The sequence below is a fragment of the Adiantum capillus-veneris genome, chromosome 28 (genome assembly GCF_014529385.1).
Source record: "Adiantum capillus-veneris isolate H3 chromosome 28, ASM1452938v2, whole genome shotgun sequence".
In the NCBI taxonomy this organism is placed as follows: Eukaryota; Viridiplantae; Streptophyta; class Polypodiopsida; order Polypodiales; family Pteridaceae; genus Adiantum; species Adiantum capillus-veneris.
Genome location: NC_140958.1, coordinates 1,643,456 through 1,666,620, shown reverse-complemented (window position 1 = coordinate 1,666,620; position 23,165 = coordinate 1,643,456). Strand labels below are relative to the sequence as shown.

Genomic DNA, 23,165 nt, shown 5'->3' with positions numbered 1-23,165 from the left:
AAAGTATCCATTCTGCTTCGGGTGATGAACATACACTGAGATCTTGGGTACTTAAGTTCGCGAGGAACTTGGGGTCTAGAGGTTCTTGGGTTCTTGAGGTTCTTGAGTTCTTGAGGTTCGTGAGTTCTTGGGGTTCTTGAGTTCCTTAGCTTGCAATCGGTGTTTGAGAAGGCTTTTCTCTTACCCGAGCTCGACTCTTCCCTGCGGGCGCACCCCTTGGCGGCCTTGCGCTCACACCAAAGTTGTTTTTTCCCACCTCACGTCGATTGGCCGGCCGCTAAGTGCACGGTCCGCTCTCAATGAGTGAAAAGAGGAACAAGGGGAGGCCAGACAAGCCCTTCTTTCTTGGGTTTCCGGTCACTCTTCAAAAACACGATCAGGAATCGACACGCCCAAGTGGACTTGGGTTACGTGCGACCGCAACAAGCAAAAAAAAATCTTGTGGTTCTTTCCTTGAGTGATGCAGAACACTGCCAAAGCTCTGATACCAATGCAAGGTGCAGCGGAAGTGAATGTTGAACTTTGCTCAAGATGAGTGCTCCGAACTATGCGCAAGGGTTCCTTTTACTTACAGAAGGGAGAGCCTTCCGTTCCTTTAGTGAGAGAGTGCAAATGATCACAAACAAAGTGAATGACACTGTGAATGAAGGTGCTGATACTGAGAGAGAGATAGAGAGAAGAATACGACACCAGACTATTGTCAAACCCTCCTCCAAGGGCCCCTCTCTCGATGGCGAGAGAAAGTCTATGCTATTGATTGCACAAATCTGCTACAAAGGTGCCGATGCAAGTTCTTGGTGCTATGATGCAATGATGGTCTAAGTCGGCGACAATGGCGACGACGAGGGCGACCACAACGCTAACCTGCTGGCTGAAAACGCTGCTATATCTGGCTGAAAACGCTACTGTAGCTGGGCTGAAAAATGCTGAGGTTGGCTGATTCAGGTTGCTGAAAAACGTTGGTGCTGGTTGTTGTAAACGTTGATGCAGGCAGTAGGAAAACAATGGTGTAGACAACAGATCTGCAAACGCTGAATGCTGAAATCCCTGGCGCTAGGGCTGAAGGTGGTTGATGGAAATGCTGGTTGTGTTGAGGTTCTTGCTGAGGAGAAACACTAGAGGGCCTGCTTCAGAGTCTGGCTGTGCTCTCTTGGTTTCTTCTACCTCTAGTGATTGACTGCCAGGTTTCTTTTATATTAACTTAGCAAGTTTGCTCTACCGAGTTTCCCAACAAAGTCACTTATTAATAATTAGTGAAAAATGGATAAAATAGGGAAAATGGGTTCTGTGCACTGTAAAATGCTCATGATGGCTACTTACTGTCATGCTGATGATCATGTTGAGTGCAACCAGAGGATATGCAACTACTCTTAAGTGCCTGGACATGCACGGCTTGCGCACAGGCTCACAAAGGTGCCAGAACACTTCCTAAGCTGACCTAAACCCCGGACCTAAAGTAGCTTGTCCACATGCACATAGGGTTAGATGTGCACGTGACACAACGACCCAAGTTATCAAGAGCTCCAATCTAGAATGAGACTCCTTATTGGATGAGATTCTTTTGGGAAGCCAACGACCCAGGAAATCAAGAGCTCCGATTTGGAATGAGAAAACTGATTGTTCCTCCGATTGACCCTTGGAAAAATTTTGAGCTAACTTGAGTTGTTTTGCAGATACATGGTAATCATGGATGTTACTTTCTTTCAAGAAGGGGGGTTGTCACAAACTGTTGACGTGCCAAGCCACTAAAGAAAGAAGCCAACCTGCAGATCGTGGCCAAGGAGCCTAAACCCTAAGTGGAGAAGCAAAGGCAGCAGAAGAAGTTTTATCAACGTACAAAGTCTTACCGAGAGGCCTGTTTTAAAGAAGAGTTCCCACCAACGTATGGGACCCCGTCCGATGGGACCCAAGTGACATAAAGGCATCAAAATAAAGCAAGACCACTAACACTCAATTCTTTGCGAAATTGCTGATGACGTGGTAGTTGTACGGACGTCCCCGTTTTACGCTGATGACGTGGCAAGCTGTACGGATTTCCGCAAAACGTGCTGGCAGCTTTTTGGGCTCACGCTTTTTGGACCAATGTTTTTGAGTTTGAATCTTTTCATGTAACTGCTTTTCATAGGCCAAGGGTCTTTAAAAATGTGCAGAGGGCTGAGTCTTTGACGCTCTTTCGGGTGAAGGTGCAGAGCGCGAGTACTGGCATTGTGCCGAGTTCAAGTAATATAAAGAAATACCGAAAGGGGCGCCAAGGTTTGGGGCGAGTACTCTCTGGGGTGGAATTCCGCCACTCTCTCTCTCTCTCTCTCTCTCTTTCAGTTCAATTGTTGTTGAAGTGCTAAAAGCCTGTTCAGTTCGTTCTTTTCCGTTGGCACGTGTTGCCCGCCTCGTGACAGGAAGCAAAGCTGGCAGGTGAAGTAGAAGCTCCATGAATCACTGCATCCCTGTAAGAGTATACGGGTCACCAAAGGAGATTCTTGGCTCGAATCTACGTTTTCCCCTTATTCCTTGCCTCATGCGTAGATACAGTCTTTCCTTTGCTCGGAATGTATGGAGCAATAGCAGATTTGATCTTTATCCAAAGGAGGAGCAACAGGCAAAGTAGAAGCCCCAATAGTGGTGGATTTAGGGTTAGAGGCTTCTTTCTCATTGGAAACTACCAGTTGTTCCTAGTTGAGGAACAACTGGGGGAGGTTGCAAAATAGGCTGAGGACATTTTGATTGCATATATTAAAACTTCCCACTACGAAAACATGAATTTGCAAATTCCCCCCACCGACAAGAGCAGTTCGAAAAAGGGATTGCAATCTGCCTACATAGTTGACTACTAGCTGTGGTACCCAGCTTTTTGAAATCTTTCGGCAATAGCTACTGCCATATCCGCAACGACCATTCAGCAATTGCCACATCATCCTGACATGTCATCATCTACCTCATCGGCAGGATCTATCATTACTCACATCATCAGATTCTGCCATGCCATCAGCTGGCGACACTTGGGGCGTATCCAATGCGGTTAGTATTGAAGCATTCTTATTGGTTGTTTCAACGACCATGGGCTGGTTGAAAATAAGCCTTACGCTCTGTTACTTCAGCCTGCACGTGTGTCAAATGATAAAAGTCTTTGGACTCGGATGTGTTGCAAATATAATAGAAGCACTTTGTGAGTTAAAATTCCATTGAATGCTGTAATACGCTGCTTGCTTTAGGAGTGAGTTGTTGCCCCTTGCTAGAGCTACTCTTACTAAGTTTATGGTTATAAAGTTCTTGTGTAATGATCATTCAAACTTAAGTGTATTAATATGAATGTGTTTGATATGTAATTTTGAATCAATTTGCTTGTTTGTGTCCACAATATAACTGCTGTGGTTTTCTTGAATAGGGAAGAAGCAACAATTTTGCAGCAGTTGCAATGCATAGGCATCAAATGGAAAGTACATTCACAGGTCTGCATTTCTTGGAAGCATTGGCACGTCAAATGTTCCACTGTAGGCATAGGCTGTCTACTTAATCTTAATTATTGTGCGAGCAATCTCTTTAATGTAGAGGGATTCATTTTTTGTTGTTTCCACATAGGTTGAGGCATATCGAAAAATATATTTTGACACTGCTTTTCTTCGCTTTCATGTACATGTGTGCTGCTTGATTTTATTATCACTAGCTTCTGCCTTCGTAGAAGGATGTAAGACAATGCACCGTAGAATCTAGAAATTTAACTTGAACAACAGCAACTTCAAGTGATTAAACAAACTAGGGATAGGGTTATGAGATTCTCAGCCAAGGAACTCTGTAGAGCATCTGTGGACAAAACTTGGTTGTCTTGCACTGTCACAGCTATCAACTTTGAAAATATCTTTTGTATAGGTATTTCTTTTATTCCTTTGCAACGACGATATTTTGAGCTGCTAGAAGGTGCCTTCTGCAAGTTGCTGCAGTGCTGCCCTTTATAGGCATTTGCCAATTCAGTATAGTTCAAAAGGATGAGCAAAAACCAATAAGTTGAAGTAGGGTGGAAAAGATAAAGCAAACTCAGGGCTAGCTATAGAATGTTCAAGCGTAGATATAAAAGCAGGACTTATGGATCCATTAGCGCCCATGGATACTTTCACCACACAATAGGTGCTACATACAATCGTGACATAGAGCTTCCACCATTGAGTCCATTCCAAGCAGCATGCTAGAGCCTAGATTTGGGATTATGCCCCCCCCCCCCCCCCCCCCCCCCCCCCCCCCCCCCCCCCCCCAAGGGCCAGAAGAGATGGTATGATGAAGAGAGTAGAGCTTTATTCTCATGCCTTTGCATACAGAGTGCTGTGGTGTTACGTCACAGGACAGCAGGATGGGTGCTTGCGCTCTGTCTGACCAAGTGTGAACATGGCCCTATCGTTAGGTTAATAAATAGAACCCTAGACTCATTTGTGAGCCATCTTGTGTGATCACCATACTTGGACTCTAGGCCCTTGGCAACTCTACATGCACACCCATATCGGTGTGGGCTTGGTGATATGGGCCACCAGTCCTTGCGGTAGTGGCTAGCTCGTTGGCTGCAGGCTCCCAGGCTCGGGGGTGAGCCCGTATTGTCTCTATGGGTGGGAGGTGAGCTTGATGTCCGCTCTCTACGCTCGTTCATGCGTATGGCTTGTGTCATGTCATGTGTGCAGGAAGGATCCTGCGTGGGACTAGTGTAATAGGCTTGGACATTGCAAGCAAGAAATCAATAGCAACACAAACAAAAACTACAAAATGACTAAACTTTGAGAGAGAGAGAGAGAGAGAGAGAGAGAGAGAGAGAGAGAGAGAGAGAGAGAGGAGGAGGAGGAGGAGGAGGAGGAGGAGAAGAATATTGTTTTAACGTCGTAGGAAACTATCCAAGAGACCCGACGAGAAGAGTTGAACTCAAGACCTGTTATTCAAGAGGGAAATGGCATAACCAATCTACCACACTTGGGTGATAGAAAGGTTATACCATTTTTCTCTTTTTATTAGCGCGCACACACACAGACACCCGAGAATAAGATCGTTTTAACGTCGTAGGAAACTATCCCAAGAGACCTTAAGGATCTATTCGACGAGAAGAGTTGAACTCAAGACCTGTTATGTGTGTGTGTGTGTGTGTGTGTGAGAGAGAGAGAGAGAGAGAGAGAGAGAGAGAGAGAGAGAGAGAGAGAGAGAGAGAGAGAGAGAGAGAGAGAGAGAGAGAGAGAGAGAGAGAGAGAGAGAGAGAGAGAGAGAGAGAATGAATGAAATGAAATGAAATGTTATATTAACGTCTTCAAAAGGCCAAAATCACCTACGATACCAAAAAGTTACAACGCGATGAATCTGATACAATGTGTGAGTACCAAAATAAAAGGGTACTAAAAAAAGGTATTATAGGATTCTAAATTGCTAGATGTGAACTAAGCAGCTAGCTGGAACTGTGTAGGATATGAGTAGGGGAGTGAAAGTAGTGATTGAGGGCTAATACAACACAATGTGGGTGTGTGTTTGGGGCCTGGGGATATAATGGAGAGAGAGAGAGAGAGAGAGAGAGAGAGAGAGAGAGAGAGAGAGAGAGAGAGAGCAGCCAATATTCCTCGCTGAGAGCAACCAGTCCCCTTGCCCTGTTTTCTCAGCACCTTGCAATTACTCCATCGACCCTTCTTCCTCGACGTGCCTCCCTCCTGCCCTTCAACCAGAGTTACCGGGGAACGCCCCTAGCCCCCGTTCCGGCGTTCCGGGGGGCAGTTCCCTTCCCGAACGTTCCGAAACGTCCTGGAACGTCAGACGTTCCGGGTGGCCAGTGCAAACCGGAACGGCCGTTCCGGAACGCCCCAAAAACGTTCCGGAATGCCCTTGGAACGGCCAAGGGCTACAAACAAATTTGGCAAAAATTGAAGTAAATCTTTGGGCTTCTTTTTGAAGTGTGCAAGGCCTCAAGGACTCATAAAATGCACCCCCCTCCCCCTTTCTCTCCACAAGCTAATCCTCAAGGCTCAAGCTATCTCCCTCTCACACTCTCAAGATCTCTTCCTCTCAAGACCCACTCTCTCAAGGCTCAAGGCTTCAAGCCTTCAAGCTCTCTTCCTCTCCCTCCCACTCTCTCAAATCTCTACCTCTCCCTCTCACTCTCTCGAGTCTCCCTCTCTCTCTCTCTCTCTCTCTCTCTCTCATCATCTAGTCACAGCAAGGTTGAATGGTCTTCAAAACGAGTTTTTTGTGAGTATTAGAGTCAAAGCACTCTAATACTCCTTGTATTTGAACACAAGGAGCTAAAAAATGCACTATTTGGGTGTTTTTTATACCTCCCGTTCCGCGCCGTTCCCATTCCGGACCCCTAGCCGTTCCCCCGTTCCGCGGGGATCTCGTCGCCGTTCCCGTTCCGCGTTCCGGGTAACTATGCCTTCAACCTCAGCCTCCATCTTTCCATTGTCAGTCCAAGCTACACTTTGGGTCTTGTTTTTTAGCATTTGCCAGTCTCGCCCATTCTTCATGGCGGCTATGCCGGTCTCGAGTGCTCCTCACGGCGCTCCATCACCACTTGGCTGTCGCGTGGACTGCACTGACGACCTATTGACACGCATTGACTCCAAAGTACAACACTTGGCTCAGCATGCCTTAGTTGGCCGGATGATTGGACAGTCTCCACCCCGATCTTCTATACGTGATTGGTGTCAGACTGCATTGGGCACTACTTAGGGACGGATCTCAGAGCTTACACTTCTTGGCAGAGGCATATTCATGGTACGTCTTTCAGATCCCGCCACCGCCTCAGCTCTCCTGGCTCGCTCTCCAATACTCTCTGATCGCAGGATGTTATACTTGACGAGGTGGTACCTCGAATTTTCCACCGAGGAGTTTGACAGTCGACACCTTATTCCCAGATTCCCTCTGACGCTCTCCTTCCCGGATATGCCTCTCCATTTTATCGATGATCATCTCCTCCAGATGATTGCTGCTCATTTTGGCACGGTAGTTCCAGGATCTTGCATCTTCTCGTCTGGCCCACCTCGCATTCAGGTCTTGGTGTTTGGGGATACTTCATTACCAGATAGAGTTACTGTGGCTGTGCGCGATCGAGACTACTCTCTTCGGATGGTAGTCACTGGCCGCCCAAGACAGTGCTTACGCTGTCACGAGATGGGACACTTGGCGTGAGATTGCCCCACGCAGCCACGACATCGGCGGCAGCAACAGTCGGCCCGCGGCAGTCATGCTCAGCCATGTGGTCAGCGTCAACAGCCGGTTCCTCCTTCTCACCCATCTACTACTCAAGCACCTCAGCAGTCTACAGGCGCTCCTCGAGCTCCAGCCCCTCCTGTTCCTCCCTCCGCTTCAGCTCACACTAAGGCAGCATGGCAGACAGTGGGTCGTAATCATTCCGTTCGTTGTCGTCAGCAACCAGCAGCACGGCCAGCTCCCAGTGTTACCTCTCCAGCTCTCTCTCAGGTTTCCACCACCCCCTTACTTACCCCTTGCATCTCCTCACCATTCTTCTTCTTCGCGGCAGGACCACTTGCGTCTGCTAGCAGCTCCTCCTTCACCTGCAGTTCCTCCGCCCGCTCCTTCCTCTCTTCCCGAGGTTCCTGTTCCTATGCAGATGGATCATCCACCGCTACTTCCTCTCCCTCCTCCTCCTCTTCCTCTCGCCCTTACTCTCCCCCCTCCGCCTCCTGGTCCTCCTCCTCCCTCAGCAACTCATACATACATCTCACGCACTTTTCTCAGCTGTTGTCCTCTTTCCTGGGGCACTCATCGGGCTGAGATGTGCGGTGACTCGGAAGAGCCATTGCGGGTGCAGCTCTATCTTCTGCATCACAAGACAGGTTGTGTTCCCTCTTTGGTAGGCAGTCGCTCTCAGCCTACCCATTCCTTTTTCCTTCCATTCCACACTGCTCAGGAATGGTCCAAGGATTGGGTTCTACATTTTGTGCACTCACAGACTATGGCTCAGCTTCATTCATGGTTGTCTCCTTCCACTCCTGATGTTTCGTCTCCTCACTACCCTTCATGTATTGGTGCTATGGAGTGGAGTGATGTTTATGCTTGCTATTCACTGCCTATGGTCATTCATGTATCCTCAGATGTGGTGCTTCCTATGTCTATGCTCATTTGGGGTGTCAAAGCTGCAGCATCGGTAATGCAATGTAAACAAGCTGAGGTCCGCAGTTGGTGCAATGAGACAGCATATTTTAGAGAGGGCTGGCGGGTAGCTTTTCTACCGCCTGAAGCCCACCCCTTGGATGGCCCAGTTGCCTCCAAGAAGATACATTGTTAGTCAGATGCTATTCATACTCTTTCATGCAGTCCATGGATTTACATGTAGTTTCTTGGAATGCTAATGGTTTACAGACTTCTCGGGTAAAAGGTTCCCGTAAGTTTTTACTTCGCAGAGATTTACACTCTCATGTAGTGGGCACTGTGGATATATTGCTAGTACAGGAGCATAAGATTTCCACTCCCTTTGGCAATCTCATGCCCTCGGGCGCCCGCACTTTTTGGGAGCCTGCTTTGGGCCTTCATGGACAGAGTTGCGGTGTATGCATCTCAGTGGGACCACGTTACTTGGCCTCAGTTCAGCAGCATGGCACCCTCGTCGCTGGCAGAGCAGTTTATGTTTCTATTCGGATTCAGGAATCTATCATTGGTTTTATGTCAGTCTACGCACCCACTACTCCTCGGGAGAGGGCTACATTTTGGTCCTCTTTGGTTGCTGTTCTACCTGCTGTAGACTCTTGGGTTGTTGGAGGCGACTTCAACAACATTGAGAGCGATTCTGATTGGCGAGCCACCACACCTCCAATTCTATCATCTATCTCTCCCGATGAGCAGCCAGCTTGGGATCGATTTCTTCTAGCTATTTAGGGCGTTGACGCTTGGCATATACCCTCTTTTGGTCACCACCCTGCTACACTTCATTACTCTTGGGGCTTTCAGAGACAGCAAGGGAGATTATTAGAGCGTCTTGATCGTTTTTACATTGGCCCTTGGGCGGCAGCTCTAGGCGGATTCACTACTATATGGAGAGGGACCAGCCTCTCAGATCATTTACCCATCTCATTGTTTATCTCCTTCACTAGATCCTCTGCACAGAGGAGAGGTTGCCGCATCCCTGACAGTGTTCTCACCACTCCGGTATTACAACAGCAGATTCATGACTTATGGTCCACAGATGCTTCTTATTGTGGACCCCCTGGAGAGTTTCTTGCTCATTGCATTACTCAGTCTAGTATTTACTGCCGTTCTCAGACTGCTATTATTCATCGTCAGTTGAGGGTACGCGAGTCTGATCTTCACATCCCTCTTGGTTCCACTCAGCGCTTACTCGAGAAGTGGCCTCAGGATGCTTATCTTTCTGGTAGACAAACAGAGCTCACAGAGGAGATTTGTCGCATACAGGAGGCTAGGTCTGAGTTCACTCATCATGCTTCAGTATCTCATTGGATAGCTAAAGCTGATCGGATGAATAAAGACTTCTTTGCTGTGCATAAAGAGCGCCCTCCTGGCACCACCCTTCGGACTCTGTGCGATGCTCAAGGGACACTACATATGCATCCTGATGTTATACTTGATATGACTGCAGATTATTTTGAGACATTGTTCACTGTTGATGTATGCACTACTGAGGTTTTACATGCACGTGAGTAGATCTGGCATCACACGCGACACCGTTGTACAGACACTATGGCAGAGATCTTGTTGGCACCCTTCACAACTTGCAGAGCTCCATGCTGCCATAGAGAGTCTTGATCCATCCTCTTGTCCAGGAGAGGATGGCCTCACTAGAGCTTTCTTTTTGACATATTGGGATGTATTGCATATACCACTGCTTTGCGGTTGTCAGGACATCTTTGCATCTGGATCTTTGTTCAGGTCTCATATCTCTTGATCTTCGGAGTCATGACAGAAACTTAGCACGTTGAACTTTGTGTTGATGTATGCTCATGTGTGTGCGCGTGTGGTGTGTGTTGTGTTTGGGAGCATATGTTTGTACCTAGTTCTACACCCACTATTGGGCACTGACGACGTTAGTGGGGATGTCGTGGTATTTAGTCAATACTATGCATGATGGAGCTGATGGTTATATTGTCTCGTGGGTGACTACCATGAGTCTATACCTTGCACTTTCCTTCAAGGGTGAATCTGGGTATATCCTGGATTCATCTATGTATATCTCATATCTCTTATTCCGAAGGGGGTTGACACCACTCAGCTCCGACAGTGGAGACCTATTACCCTACTCTCTTCGGTCTATAAGATATTAGCGTTGATGATCAGCCATCGCTTGTGGCCGTTCTTATCCGATATTATTCATACTTCTCAGACATGCTTTGTCATGGATCGATGCATCCTGGATAATATCTTCACTTTTTATGAGGTTGTGGAGTGGGCCAGATCATCTTCTGAGCCTCTCGCTTTTTTCATCCTTGACTTCGAGAAAGCCTACGATCGTGTTGAGTGGGACTTTCTCGAAGGAACGTTAGCCAGGATGGGTTTCCCTTCGAGATGGATCTCAGGCATTTCCGCTCTCTTCAGGACTGCCAGCGGTGCTATTACTATTGGTGGTCGAGTCAGTCGCAGTTTTGAGCTTTCTCAATCTGTTCGTCAGGGATGTCCTCTAGCAGCATATCTGTATCTGTTTGTAGGAGAGACTATGTCCGACTTTCTTCGTGCTTAGAGTCATGTATTTTGTGGCTTGACCATGCCAGTATCTACAGCTCCAGACCTTATCGATCAAGAGTTTGCTGATGATACTATGCTCATGTTACGCTATTTGCTAGCTGCTCTTGATGCCATGCGGGAGGCCCTAGAGGTTTTTTGCATTGCTAGTGGTGCACGCATTAACTGGCATAAATCCTATGGGTTACTGGTTGGCAGTGATGACATACCTACTTGGGGGGTAGCTGATGGTTTCACATGGCTGCGACCGGGTCAGACATGCAGATATCTGGGCTTTCAGGTTGGATTACATGTTACCTCACAGCAGCAGTTTGCACCCGTGCTACAGTCTATTCGCAGGAAGCTATGTCATTGGTCTTCATGCCATCTGTCGTTGGCTGGTAGTGCATTGGTCGCCAACCAGGTCATTCTGGCTACAGTATGGTATACGACTTCTTGCTGGATGTTACATTCTGGTGTGATGGCTCCGCTCCGCCGCCTAGTGCGGAACTTTCTATGGAGTGGCACAGACGGGATTATTGATACCCGTGCTCGAGTCCGCTGGTCCACGATCATTCGTCCTAGGTCAGAGGGAGACCTTGGCATTATTGATCTAGAGTTACAGAGCCGCGCCCTTCTTACCAAGCTTATTGTTCGGGGTCTTTTTCCCGGACAAGAACCTTGGAAGATGCTTCTTCAGGCCGCTCTTTGCACAGTCACTCCATGACTCGGCACTAGAGATGGTCATACTTGGCAGACAGGGTATCGTTTTCTCTTTACTGATGTCCCCTTGTCCACCACCTCCCTCTCCCCCTTTATTCGATCACTCCTTCAGATTTGGGTTTCCATGCGACGGGCTATCATACGCTCACCTCCCTCATGTCGTGAGGAGATTGAGCGCCAGCCTCTCATTTGGAATGCTGCAGTTCTTGATTCTTCGGTTGATCCACCCCGTGAGCTTGGAGAGCGGACTCACATTGATTGGGCTGCCTTGATTGGGCTGCCTGGGACGCTGGCCCCGCTGCCTCTATGCGGTTGTTTCATGAGACACGGATGCTAGATGTTGATTTTGTGGCAGAGCATTATGACATTGGTCGTGGGGTGGCAGACAGATTGCTTGAGATTGACACCGCCCTTCCTTCACAGTGGGATGCAGTCATGAGAGGCACGGTTCAGATGCCTCCCCATTGCGGCTGGGAAGGCCTCTTTGCTCAGAGCACTCTCTTATTAGTTCGTTTAGACACCATGTTGTTCACAATTGATACTGCCCAGTCTGAGGGGATTCATGCTAGATTGACATATGATGCCACCTTTCCACATCCTATCCTTCCCGGAGCTCGATGGGAGGCAATCAGAGTAGTTGGCTCTTGCGGGAAGCGTCGTTGTGTTGACCCTCATTTCGCTTCCGCTGATGCTGCACTTTGGAGGCTTTGGGTGTGGGAGGGTCGTGCCCTATCTCAGCTATATTGGGACCCAAGAGAGTGGCATTGGCCTCACTCTAACCCTACATGTGCACCTGTATCCTTCTTTGAGTACACTGTCAAGATTGGACGGTTAGCATTGATGAGACAGCAGCCAGAGCAGCCCACTCGTATGCGTTTCTGGTTACATTCAGGTCTCTCTCATGCCTATCTGTAGCAGTTTTGGTTCGCCATCAGGGATTTACATGCGGCTCGTCGTATTTCTTTTTTCATGTGGATGATTGCGCATGCGGGACTTCCAGTTGGGACTTGGCTAGCTACTATGGGTCATGATCCGTTATATTCTCGCTGTCCTTTACGACTCCCTGAGTCACCTGCACAGTGTCTTTGGTCATGCTCAGCTTCCCATGTAGTGTGGCTTGCAGTTTGCTTTCTACTTAGCAGAGCAGGTGTTCAACATGGATTTCGTACTTGGGGATCTGTCTCATGGTTGATGCCGATGCCCGGCCCCCATCTTTTTTATGAGGGCTCAGGCACAGATCCAGCCTTCATGCTTACCTCGGCTGGTTATCAGTGAGGGACTTTGGCTATGCTACCACAGATTGCTTGGCAGGGGGATTCTCAGACACGTGATGAGGTTTTTTCAGTCATCACTCTTTGGAATGTTTGGAGAGCTCGTTGTCTCCACATTCTCAGTGCGGCTCCACAACTCCTTCAGGATACCCTCACTACCATTTGGCTGGATATCATTCACACCCTGATTTGGCAGTGGGATTCTTCCTCAGGTGCATCTCGAGTAGCCGAGGCTCACCGTTTTGCCTTCCTTCGGCGTTGGGCACGATCCCCACTCTTTTTCACACTTACAGGTGGACAGATTATGTGGCATTATGCCCCTCCTTGGTGGTTTCTCCTCCACTGGTCACACCGATCACCATGAGATTCTTTTAGTCAGTTTTCACTATAGTGGCTCTCCTCCTTACCTTCAGCTTGTACACCCCACGTGATAGGCTATTTGGCATCCGCTGGGGATTATATTGTACTCAGTAATATACAGCCCTGACTTTTACAAAAAAAAAAAAAAAAAAAAGAGAGAGAGAGAGAGAGAGAGAGAGAGAGAGAGAGAGAGAGAGAGAGAGAGAGAGAGAGAGAGAGAGAGAGAGAAAGAAAGCTTTATTAACGTCTACGAAAGGCCGAACTCGACCTATGAGACAATATCATATACATGTGTTGATGCTCTAGGCATCGGAAAATAAAAAAAAGGGTACAAACTGAAATGAGCTTATACTATGCAAGAGGGTGTGGTAGGGTGGTGCATGTGGTGTACAATGTATAGTGTGGGTCCTCGTGTCGAGGTGTGCTCACGCATCATCAGGCTCAACTAGGGGCTGCAAGGTGATACCACCATGAGATGATAGGGAGGGTATCTAAAAACAAGCAACATATGTAGGGTAGAGAATGTGGTACATCGGTGGTGGCCTGCTCAGGTATCTCTGGAATGCTGGATCTCCTGGTGCTGGTACATGACTCTGCTCTAGATACTGATGGTGTAAGGTTAGTATCCTCGAGATCTCCCTCTGGTGACACCCATGTGTCCTGTATCCTGGGAGCCTCGGTCTCCGACGTGCCCTCTGAGAGAGAGAGAGAGAGAGAGAGAGAGAGAGAGAGAGAGAGAGAGAGAGAGAGAGAGAGAGAGAGAGATTAACGTCCATTGGAGGCCAAAACCGACCCACGGGACAAATCAAAGTACACCTTTTACATTGTCTTTTTTTTTTTTCCCTCGAGAAAAAGATTCTTCTATTAGTTAATAAAACTCCCGATAGGGCTACAACCACCTCTACTAGAGAGGGCTACATCAACCATAAGGGGAGACTCTCCCAATGAAAAAACAACATATGTACAATGAGGGCTAAATCAAGAGATGGGAGGAGGGAAAAGCACGCTGGATGGTAGTGCCATCTGGGCTCACTGTTGACCATGGTGAAGAAAGGCCCAGGGCGCCAGAGTCGAAGGAACGCTACTTTGCGCTCCCGCATGTGATCGGAGCTGCCTTGAAGTCTCTCAAACTGTCCCCTGAGAGTATGGATCAACTCCAGCCAAAAATCTCGAACAGTCTCCTTTGGTGGCACAAGGTGAGCCTCGAAGATGCGGAAGCAACATGCCCGCCAAATGAACCAGTGTAAAGCCACAGACGAGCTCCCAGCACACCTCTCTCTCACTGCACCACTCCTGTGGGGTAAGCTCTATAGCAGGCTGGAGTGTAGGTTGACCCCCCTGTATCACTATCATCTTGTTGGCGGAGAATAGCTCAAACTGTAGTGCAAGGCCCGTGAGGGTGGACCAAGCAGGTGCCCCCCAAGTGTACTGTCGCGCTGTGGAAAGGGGTGGCATCAGCCGAAGGACCCGAAGCCAAACCTACTCTGCCATAGGACAATCCCACAGACAGTGACGCTGACTCTCCAAAGGATGATCACAAGCTCTGCATGGTGCCGAAAGGCCACTATGTACTAGCCAACTTCCCACTGCTGTAGCTCTATGTGCAACTAGCCACTGGAACAAAGTGACTCGCTACGGCTGTCTGGCGTCCTACAATCTCGCCCAAAAGGCTGACAAGAACTCAGCTGTGAGACCCTCCTCCTTCCAATGAAGTGGCTGCAACAGGACGAGCCTCTCTTTGTGTTGCCAGTATGTGACGTCCTAGTCAAAAAGTGTATTGAAAGAAAGGGACCCCTGGATGGTCGGCTGAAGAGAAAGGGTCTCTCCAAAACCACTCTCCAAGATCCTAGTGCACTCATGCCAGTGGGCGGCTCTCCCAAGCCCAAAGCCTCTAATGGCCCGTCTCAAGAGCTGCTCGGTTAGGATCGATTACACAAGTCTTCCCGCAAATTCCCACTACTCGGATCCTTTGAAAACAACACTCTGCAACCTGTGGAGCCTCTACTGAGACTCTGTGTAGTCGACCCTCATCCTGCATCTCGAAGAACATGGAGGGTACAGTCTCTAAGCAAGCTCAAGAATTGCGATGAGGACCTCGAGTCGCATGAAGTCCCCCATCCATCTGGGAGCTGTTGTCTCTAGAGGTGTGAGCCACTCAGCTGGTACTGCCTCTGTGATCTCCTGACACATGCTCTGCACGCCTCTCATGCCCTGCAGTTGGATGCTCTGTAACTCCTCTGGCAAACCTGAGAACTGAAGCCAGTCGCCTAGAGTGCACGTTGGACCCTCTGCCATGGGACCCCAAGAAACATGAGGCCTACTACCAACCAAGTGGCCTCTCTGAGTGTTGACCATAGGGTTCCAAACAAGGGGCTGTCTCAAGTGCTCCTCCGTGCAAGTGGGTTGGTGCTACTCCAAGCGTCTCCGCAGTTGCTCCCAAGAGCGAAGCAGGCTCATAGCAAAACGATCCTCCAATCTCTTGCTCAGACCAACTCTGCGCATCTCTGTAAAGATCCATCTGATGGAAGATCTCCAAGGGCCTAACTGCTCTTCCTCCCTCGCTTTAGCGAGGGGAGCCGTAGACTCCTGGAGAAAGAAGCAACTAAGCGGAGCAAGTCCAGAGGCCACTCTGTCAGCAGAAGAGTCCTGCGTGTCCAAGCCCTCTGTCCAAAGAGCCACCACTCGCTCTCTGAGCTCTGAGTCCAACAAGATCCTCTCAGGGATGCGTAGCATCGTGCTCCCCCTCCTCTGTATATCTGTCACAATGAGGATCACTGGCGCATGGTCCGAGAAAGATGTCTCGGCCAAAATGCAACCTGACCCACCAAAGTCACAGATGTGGTCACTGGCGTAGAAGCGATCTATCCGAGATAGATTCACTCCTCCCACTTTGCGGTCCGAGTGAGAATGCCAAGCTGACTGGGGGCCTCAGAAAGCCAGAGTGTTGTCAAACATCTGAAACCCTCAAAGTTATACATAGCCTCTCCCAGGCTGCCAACTAAGCCCCATGCACAGTAGCATGGCTACCTCCAATCTTGTCAGAGGGGTCCTCCAGCATGTTGAAGTCACCCCCAATGCACCATTACTTTGCATGCGGCAGAGACTCTACAATGTGAAACCAAAACTCTGCACATGCACTTGCCACATTGGGTACATAGATGTCCAGGAAGCCCAAGAGGCAGCCCCGAACCTGCATAGTAATCCATTGAACCTTGCCAGATACAATAATACCTCTATCCCCAATGGCATGCTGCCAAGAGTCGCGATAGTCATACATACTTCTCCTTGGATACCACCAGGTCCAAATGCAGCTGACGAAAATGTCTCATATCGACCACGCAAAAGCTGACCACATCATCTAATGCGGCTCTCACAAAGATGATGCTCTTGGAGCATAAGAAAACCAATCTCTCCGCCCACAAGGCATCGCTGAAGCTCCTAATGCAATCGACCCTATTGGCGCTATAACTAGGTCCACCTAATCTGTGCACGTTCCATGAGACAATCCTCATGGAGAACAAGAAAGAATCGATGCTGCAATAATAGCTAACCGTGCTATCTTCGAGGCTGCCTTAGATGGGGAGTAATCCGCATTTGAGCGTCCCCGAGATAGGCGTGATTGCAAAGAATGTCTAGCCCAGGCCCAAGAAGAGCGTGCCGTACACAATGAAACCTCCTCTATCCAAGAGTCCTCATGTATGTATACATAGCATGGTGGGCTTTGCGTGTCAGCAAAGAAGTGTACCACAATGTGTCTACATCCTGCCGAGTTTGAAGGTGTCATTGAGAACTTGGCTAATGGCCACAAAGTCTGTACCAGGTTTGTACCACCCAGGTCTCCCATGTGGTGAGAGAACTCGAGGGTCTGTGCTTGTAGCCACTCCATCACCGAGTCTAAAGTCCACTCAAACTAGTCCCTGCCGCATAAGGGAAAAGAGAAGCCAACCGCTGTGTCAAGGGCCTCTATCCCTCTAGCTGCAAGGAACAATATATGAACTCTGAAACAAGCTGTCTCAAAGTCTGGTGAAGGGTCGCCGAGAAACTGTGTGAAGTGGTAGGCAAAGAAGTCCCACCTATGACGAATGTCGAAGCTCGTCTGTCCACGAGAAACTGCTGCATAGGGAGACGTCTGCACCAGAAGGGGGGTTCGCAAGAAAGGTTGTCCCTCTCTCGCCAAGCAACTCGTGGAAAAACCGAGATCTCCTAGCAGCCGAGGAAGGTCCTGTCCCATGGATCGTCTGCGGGGTAGGAACGGGAGGAGATGCGGAAGCAAGGGGGCTAGTGGGGGATGGAGGAGTGGGAGCGGCCGGGGGGGGGGGGGGGTGGGTGGGTGGGTGGGGAGGAGAACTCGAGGGGAGGAGGGGATGTCGAAGGTGAGGCTGAGGTGGAGGGTGGAGTTGGGACCTCGTCCTGCTGAAGAGGGTCGAACCGGTTCCTTGTGGGAACCCACTACTGCTGACGTGGAGCCTAGCGACCACTTGGAGGGCCAGGTTGACGGGGTGGCCCCTGTCGACGCCGACCACGAACATGCTGCCAACCCTCCTCTGCATGAGCCCCAGGCTCGGAGTGTGAGTCTGCCTGAGTACCTTGTGACTCTGTCTGCTGTTGCTGGCCAGCCCTAGGAGGTTGGGGCTGAGCCTGAGGTGAAGGTTGGGGCCTCCTCCGTGGACAGGCCTTTGCAAGATGGCCCATCTGTCGACAAATGAAGCACTGATTCGGAAGGCCCGAATACTCCACGCTTTGGCGGAGCTAGCTACCACTCACCCGAGGTAGTAGAATGACCTTTGAGAGGGTGTGGGTGTTCCAAACCAGAACACGTATTGTGGGAATGCCAGCTGCCTTGGCAACTACAGAGGTTGCCGTGCGAGGTATCTCCAGGACGGTCCCAATCTTTGAGCCTATCCTGTACATGAGCGGAAGGTACTCCCTCCTCAAGCCGGGGAAGCAGACTGAAATGGGATGGTCTGCCTTCTCGACAAGAACGTCGGTAGCTGGGTTGAAACCATGGCGTCACTGTCGAAAATGAGCTCGAACTACTCGGATGGCCAGGGGGCTCATCACAATGACCTTGGACGCCATCTTGGGGGTCTCAAACTCTATTTGGTAATAGCCACGCCCGAGAAGATGAATGTCGAGGATCTTGCCCACCTCTGCTAAAAGGTGGGCCTCGAGGAGATCAAGCACCTTTCCTCTGCTAGGTCGGGTGCCGATGATCTTGCAGATGACGGAGGTCGCTCGGAGGCACTCCACCTCTACGGCTAGGCTTGCTTGCTCTGTCAGTGACTGCTTCACATGCACGTAAATACCTAGGGTGGGCACTGATGCAACTGTATGGGAACACTCCCTAGTGCCTACACCTAGCAGACATTGGCTGTGCTCATGTGCAATTAGAGGGTATGCAACTAATCTAAAGTGTCTGGACATGCATGTCCTGCGTATAGGCTCACAAGGGTGCTAGAACACTTCCTAGGTTGTCCTAAACCCTAGAAATAGGAGTTACAGCTTCTCCACATGCACATAGGGTTAGATGTGCAGTGACGATGAAACTCCTTAAACATTTACGCCGCACATGAAACCTTGGCTGAGATGCCCCGTAATTTTTATTGCTGCTGACAAAGTTGAGTTGTTTGGGCAATGAATTTTTCTTGAGTTTCATATTTTGACGTTTCAGTCTGCCATTTGGTCTCATCTTTTCCATGGGGTGAAACATTTTGTATTGAAACTTGACATTTCAAAACGAAACATTTCGGGCTGAAACTTTTTGTAGTGATGCTGTTTCATCAGCACGTAGTCCTTCTAAGGTCTATAGTCCTTCATATCCGAGAGATCGTTCTCTCTAGTCTCAGATTAGGGAATTGTTATTTGCTAAGACAGGGCGGAGTCGCTCGAATAGGACGTAGCTCCTTAGATCTAAGAAATTTGCCTCTTAGGCTGATATTCATTCATCATTCAAAGATGTCTTTGCTACGTGCTTCACATTTTTTCAATGTTAGTTTTTGTACTTGCCCCTTGATGCTTGCAAGCTGCAAGACACCGCTGCTCCTGTATTTGGTGATGTAGCACTCCACATTATAAATTTAACAGCACAAATTATGCATTCAAGGCTGAAATTACTGTTGCGTTTTATGTTCCGTCTTCTCATTTAGATTGATGGCATCATCAATCTATTTGCAGAAAGGAATTTTGTTTAAATTCATAGCATTTAACAGTATATGGTACTGACGCATTGTTCTTCTTTTGCAACAACATGCATGCATATATGGGTAATGTGTATATTTGAAGATTCTTTGTTTGTTTGTCTGATTGCATGTATCTCATGTTGCTTCTGATCATAGGGTATTTTACTTGAGAATGTATCATGCAGGGAGGCTTTGGGCGAGAAACCTTTTTCATTTGAAAGGTTCTAGGCAGTGGAATCGAATGTTCTCGTCTGGTTCTCGCACAGAGGATGGGGATTTTATGGCTATGCTAAAGGCAGCTTCCCCGAGGCAACGCTCGCAATTTAGTACGTCAAGTTCAGATTCAGCATTCTTGTCTTTTTTCTGGACGTGATATAGGTGTGCTTGCTTGATATAGGTGCTTCATCATGGTATTTGATCATAGCAAACCTTGCTAGTTTTATTTCAAACATGATATGGCTTTTGAAAGGGTTTGCTTTTGTCATGTTGTAAAGGTCCACAGTTCCCTTTTTTGACTAATGTTGTTTAATTATAAGCTTAGTGTCATGTGCAGTGGATCTCTCTATGACACAACTCATTACAACTTTACTTTAAATCAAACAAGGAGGAGATACACCAACACCAGAGATGGTCCATCAACCACCCTCTGAAGGGCAATTGGCTCACAAAGAGTGGAAGTATGAGGACTGTTCATCCAATGGTGTACTGTCCTAATGATCCCTCTTGAAATCGTTCACTTTAGACTTTAGAAGGGAGGTGCTTTGGTAACCAAACCAGAACTGAATGTGTTGTTGTCCTGCCTCCTTTCTATGTTCTAAATCTCTATATTCCAACCTTTAGCAATCCTATCAGTACGTTCCTTTTTGCAGCTGAATTGTCACCATGCTGACTAAATGCAGATGCAAGGGGCAGTCAAGCCTCAAAAACCCTGATTTTCCAGCTCTGCATTGTGCTCTTCCAACAGCTGCAACAGGCAGATGCAGGAAAATGAAGTTCCTTGTTGTCTAGGTTGCTACGATGCTAGAACAAGGACTGCAGGAGGATGGTGGTCGGCAATTACCGACCACGCCACCAACTCAGCAAATGAAACCAGCCTGTGGGAACTCTAAGGACTCGTTTCCCAATAAGAGAGGCAGTTTGTGAGGACTTCAAGGGAGCAAGAGATAGTTCACACTCTACGCAGCCAGTGGGATACTTCAGCTGGTTTTTCTATGGTAGCAGACGAACGCTGTTGCGCTTCTTAAAAGGTGGTGGGCTGGTAGCTCTGCGTTCCTGTCAGTACTACAAGATCAGATTACCGGGCATTTCTCTTTGTCACCATGGTTCATTCTATGACTCCTAAAGGCCACCTTGATCCCAGGAGGACTTGTACATATTTCTCTTAGCTTGTCCGGCTCTTGAGTACAGGCTGACTCAGGTATCCTCAGGACTTGAGTGCATAGATCTTTGAGGTCTCTTGGGATTGTTCCTACGACGTTAAAATCTCTCCTCTCATGGTTGTATGTGTGTGTGTGAGAGAGAGAGAGAGAGAGAGAGAGAGAGAGAGAGAGAGAGAGAGAGAGAGAGAGAGAGAGAGAGAGAGAGGGCTCCCCACCTTAAGCAACCACTGTACTTCCAACTATGGTGGTTGCTTAAGGTTTAGAGGACCGCAGGTGCTCTACTTGTCTGCTGGCCGCCTTCACCAGATTTCTGTTCCCCTCTTATGTCACCTCTGCTACCTGTGACGGTTTGTTTCCTTATGTTCCTTATGTTCTTACGCAGGTATTTTTCTTTGTTTCTCCTGGTTTCTCTCGGTTTTGATTGCTTGCTTGTATGCGCCTTCTTTCTTTTGTGTGATGCTTGTGCTTGTGGATTTGCATGTGCTTGGGGTGAGTGCGTTTTGCATGACTGCTTGTGGTTGAGGTGTGCGCGTGTGTATGCTTGTATGTTCTGCCTGTTTACTTCTTGTTCTTTTTTTGTTTTCTCTTGTTTGATGGGTCATTTAGGTTTAGAATTGGTTTGGTGGGTGTGTTGGGCTGTTTTGCCTCGCCTTCAGATTTGCACCATATACTGCTTCTGCTTGCAGGTTGAGGAATGTCATAGCCCTGTTGATCATTGCCAGGGATGGCTAGAGACTCTCTCTCTCTCAGCATTTAGGTGTAGAGTCTTCTTGTGGTGGCGATGTCTCTTCTGTTGGGATCCGCTGTTGTATATGGCCTTGGAGATATGGAGTTGGCTATCGGAGATTCTTTGGTGGAGTTTTTGGCCTCCTCTCGACGTAAGAGTGGCTTGTTTTAGCTTCAGCTCTGTGCCACTTTCTTCCCTCACTCCCTTGCTCCTATCTTTTGTTGTATCATCTATCTTTTGCTGGTAGTTTGTCCCTAGGTTGGTTTTAATCATTGAATATCTCGGGGGTTTTCTCACTACCAGACCTGCCTACGGGCTGATGTAATGCCTTTGGGCCTGTAATTTTGATTACGTAATACAAAAGGGTACCAAGCCTCAGAGAGAGAGAAATGAAATGAAATGTTATATTAACGTCTTCAAAAGGCCAAAATGACCTATGAGACCAAGCAGTTACAAAATAGTGAATCTAATACCATGTCTGGGTACAAAAGAACTAGAAAAGAACTAGAAGTGGAACAAAATACTACTACTACTACTACAATCTAAAACTACGTGGGTGTAGCAGCTGATACAATAGGTACCTGGTAAACTGGATGTAACAGTGTGTGAAACAAAGATGGAAGAAATGGTGAGGATCCATCCTCATCTGCACTCTGGATGTCGAGAGAGTATGGCTCGAATCTTCTGTTGTAGTCTCCGTCGATGCTGTGTAGCTCCTCTCCTCAGTCGCGGTCGTCTGTATCTCTGTAGCTCCAATGCTCAGTCGATGAGAGTGCCAGTAGTGGTCGAATGAGTGTGGGACGAGCTCTGCAGTGGTGGCTGCTCCTCTGGCTGTCCCATATCTAGTGAAAAGAAATCTGTAATGTGTCTCTGGGACTGCCTCTCTCTAGCTCTCCCCAGTAAAGTGTCTCTATACCTGTGTAACTCAAGTAGATATAGTCCAAGACATCTCTGATCCTCATAACTCATGACCCTAGATAGAGGACCAAAACCCTCTCTGAATAAGCAGTGGAAACGCCCCCGTATCTCATAGAACACTGTGCAATGACATATGTAGTGCAACTCTGTCTCTGGCTCTCTCTGGCATAATCGGCATATCCTGCTGTCTGCTGGTATCCCTCTGAATCTACCAGTCTCAATCTCGAGCTGATGTGAGGATGTGCGTATCTGACCAATGGCACAACGCAAACCATGAGACATATGTGTGTCCATGTAGCTGGGTCGAATCACAAACCCATCTCCTGTGAGGTGGAGAAGATGCTCTCTATAGAAAGCCATCTTCGTGCTCAACTCTTGAGGCGGCTCTATCCATGTCCTCCTGGTGTCGAGCTGGATCAGGTCCTGACGAATGAGTCTAGTGATCTCCACCCGTGTAAGAGACAGCGAGGGTGCCTGAAGAGAATACTGGAAAGGGGGCAACCTGTCCATGGTGAAGCCATGCGTCTGAAACCATGAAGTCATCTGTGCATACCAGCATGAAGTGTCCCCCTGTAGAGCTAACTGTCTGGAAGACTCAAGGGCCAGTCTAGCATATCTGTCTCTAGTAGTATCCCATAGGCTGTGCACAAAGGACACTGATCTGGTAAGCGCCTCAATCTCCATGGGGGGGGCAGCTAGCTCTGCTCGAATGATCGCGTGAGGTACGGAGGCCTTGGCTCTAATCAATCGGGAGATCATAGATACCAAGGGCCTCTCCATACGTCTCCAACCATCCTGGCCTACAGAAGGTCCCCATACCTGTACCCCATACATCATAGCTGAGGCTACTAAAGTATCAAAGAGCCATAACTTTGTCCGAGGTTCATGGAACTGAACCTGCGAACACATCCTCTCCAAGCCTCCCAAGGCCGCATAAGCTCTGGTCAGTCTAGTCTCTGCTGCTCTCCCC

General features: G+C 48.4%; 1 protein-coding gene across 1 annotated transcript in view; it reads left to right on the top strand.

The window, feature by feature from the left end:
* LOC147419980 (uncharacterized) overlaps positions 1–23,165 on the top strand; it is a 110,192-nt gene that overhangs the window by 17,214 nt on the left and 69,813 nt on the right. The window contains exons 2-3 of the mRNA XM_086504113.1: positions 3,383–3,446; positions 19,357–19,497. Of these exons, the coding sequence (XP_086360239.1) occupies positions 3,383–3,446; positions 19,357–19,497 (205 nt within the window). The remainder of the gene's footprint in view (positions 1–3,382; positions 3,447–19,356; positions 19,498–23,165) is intronic.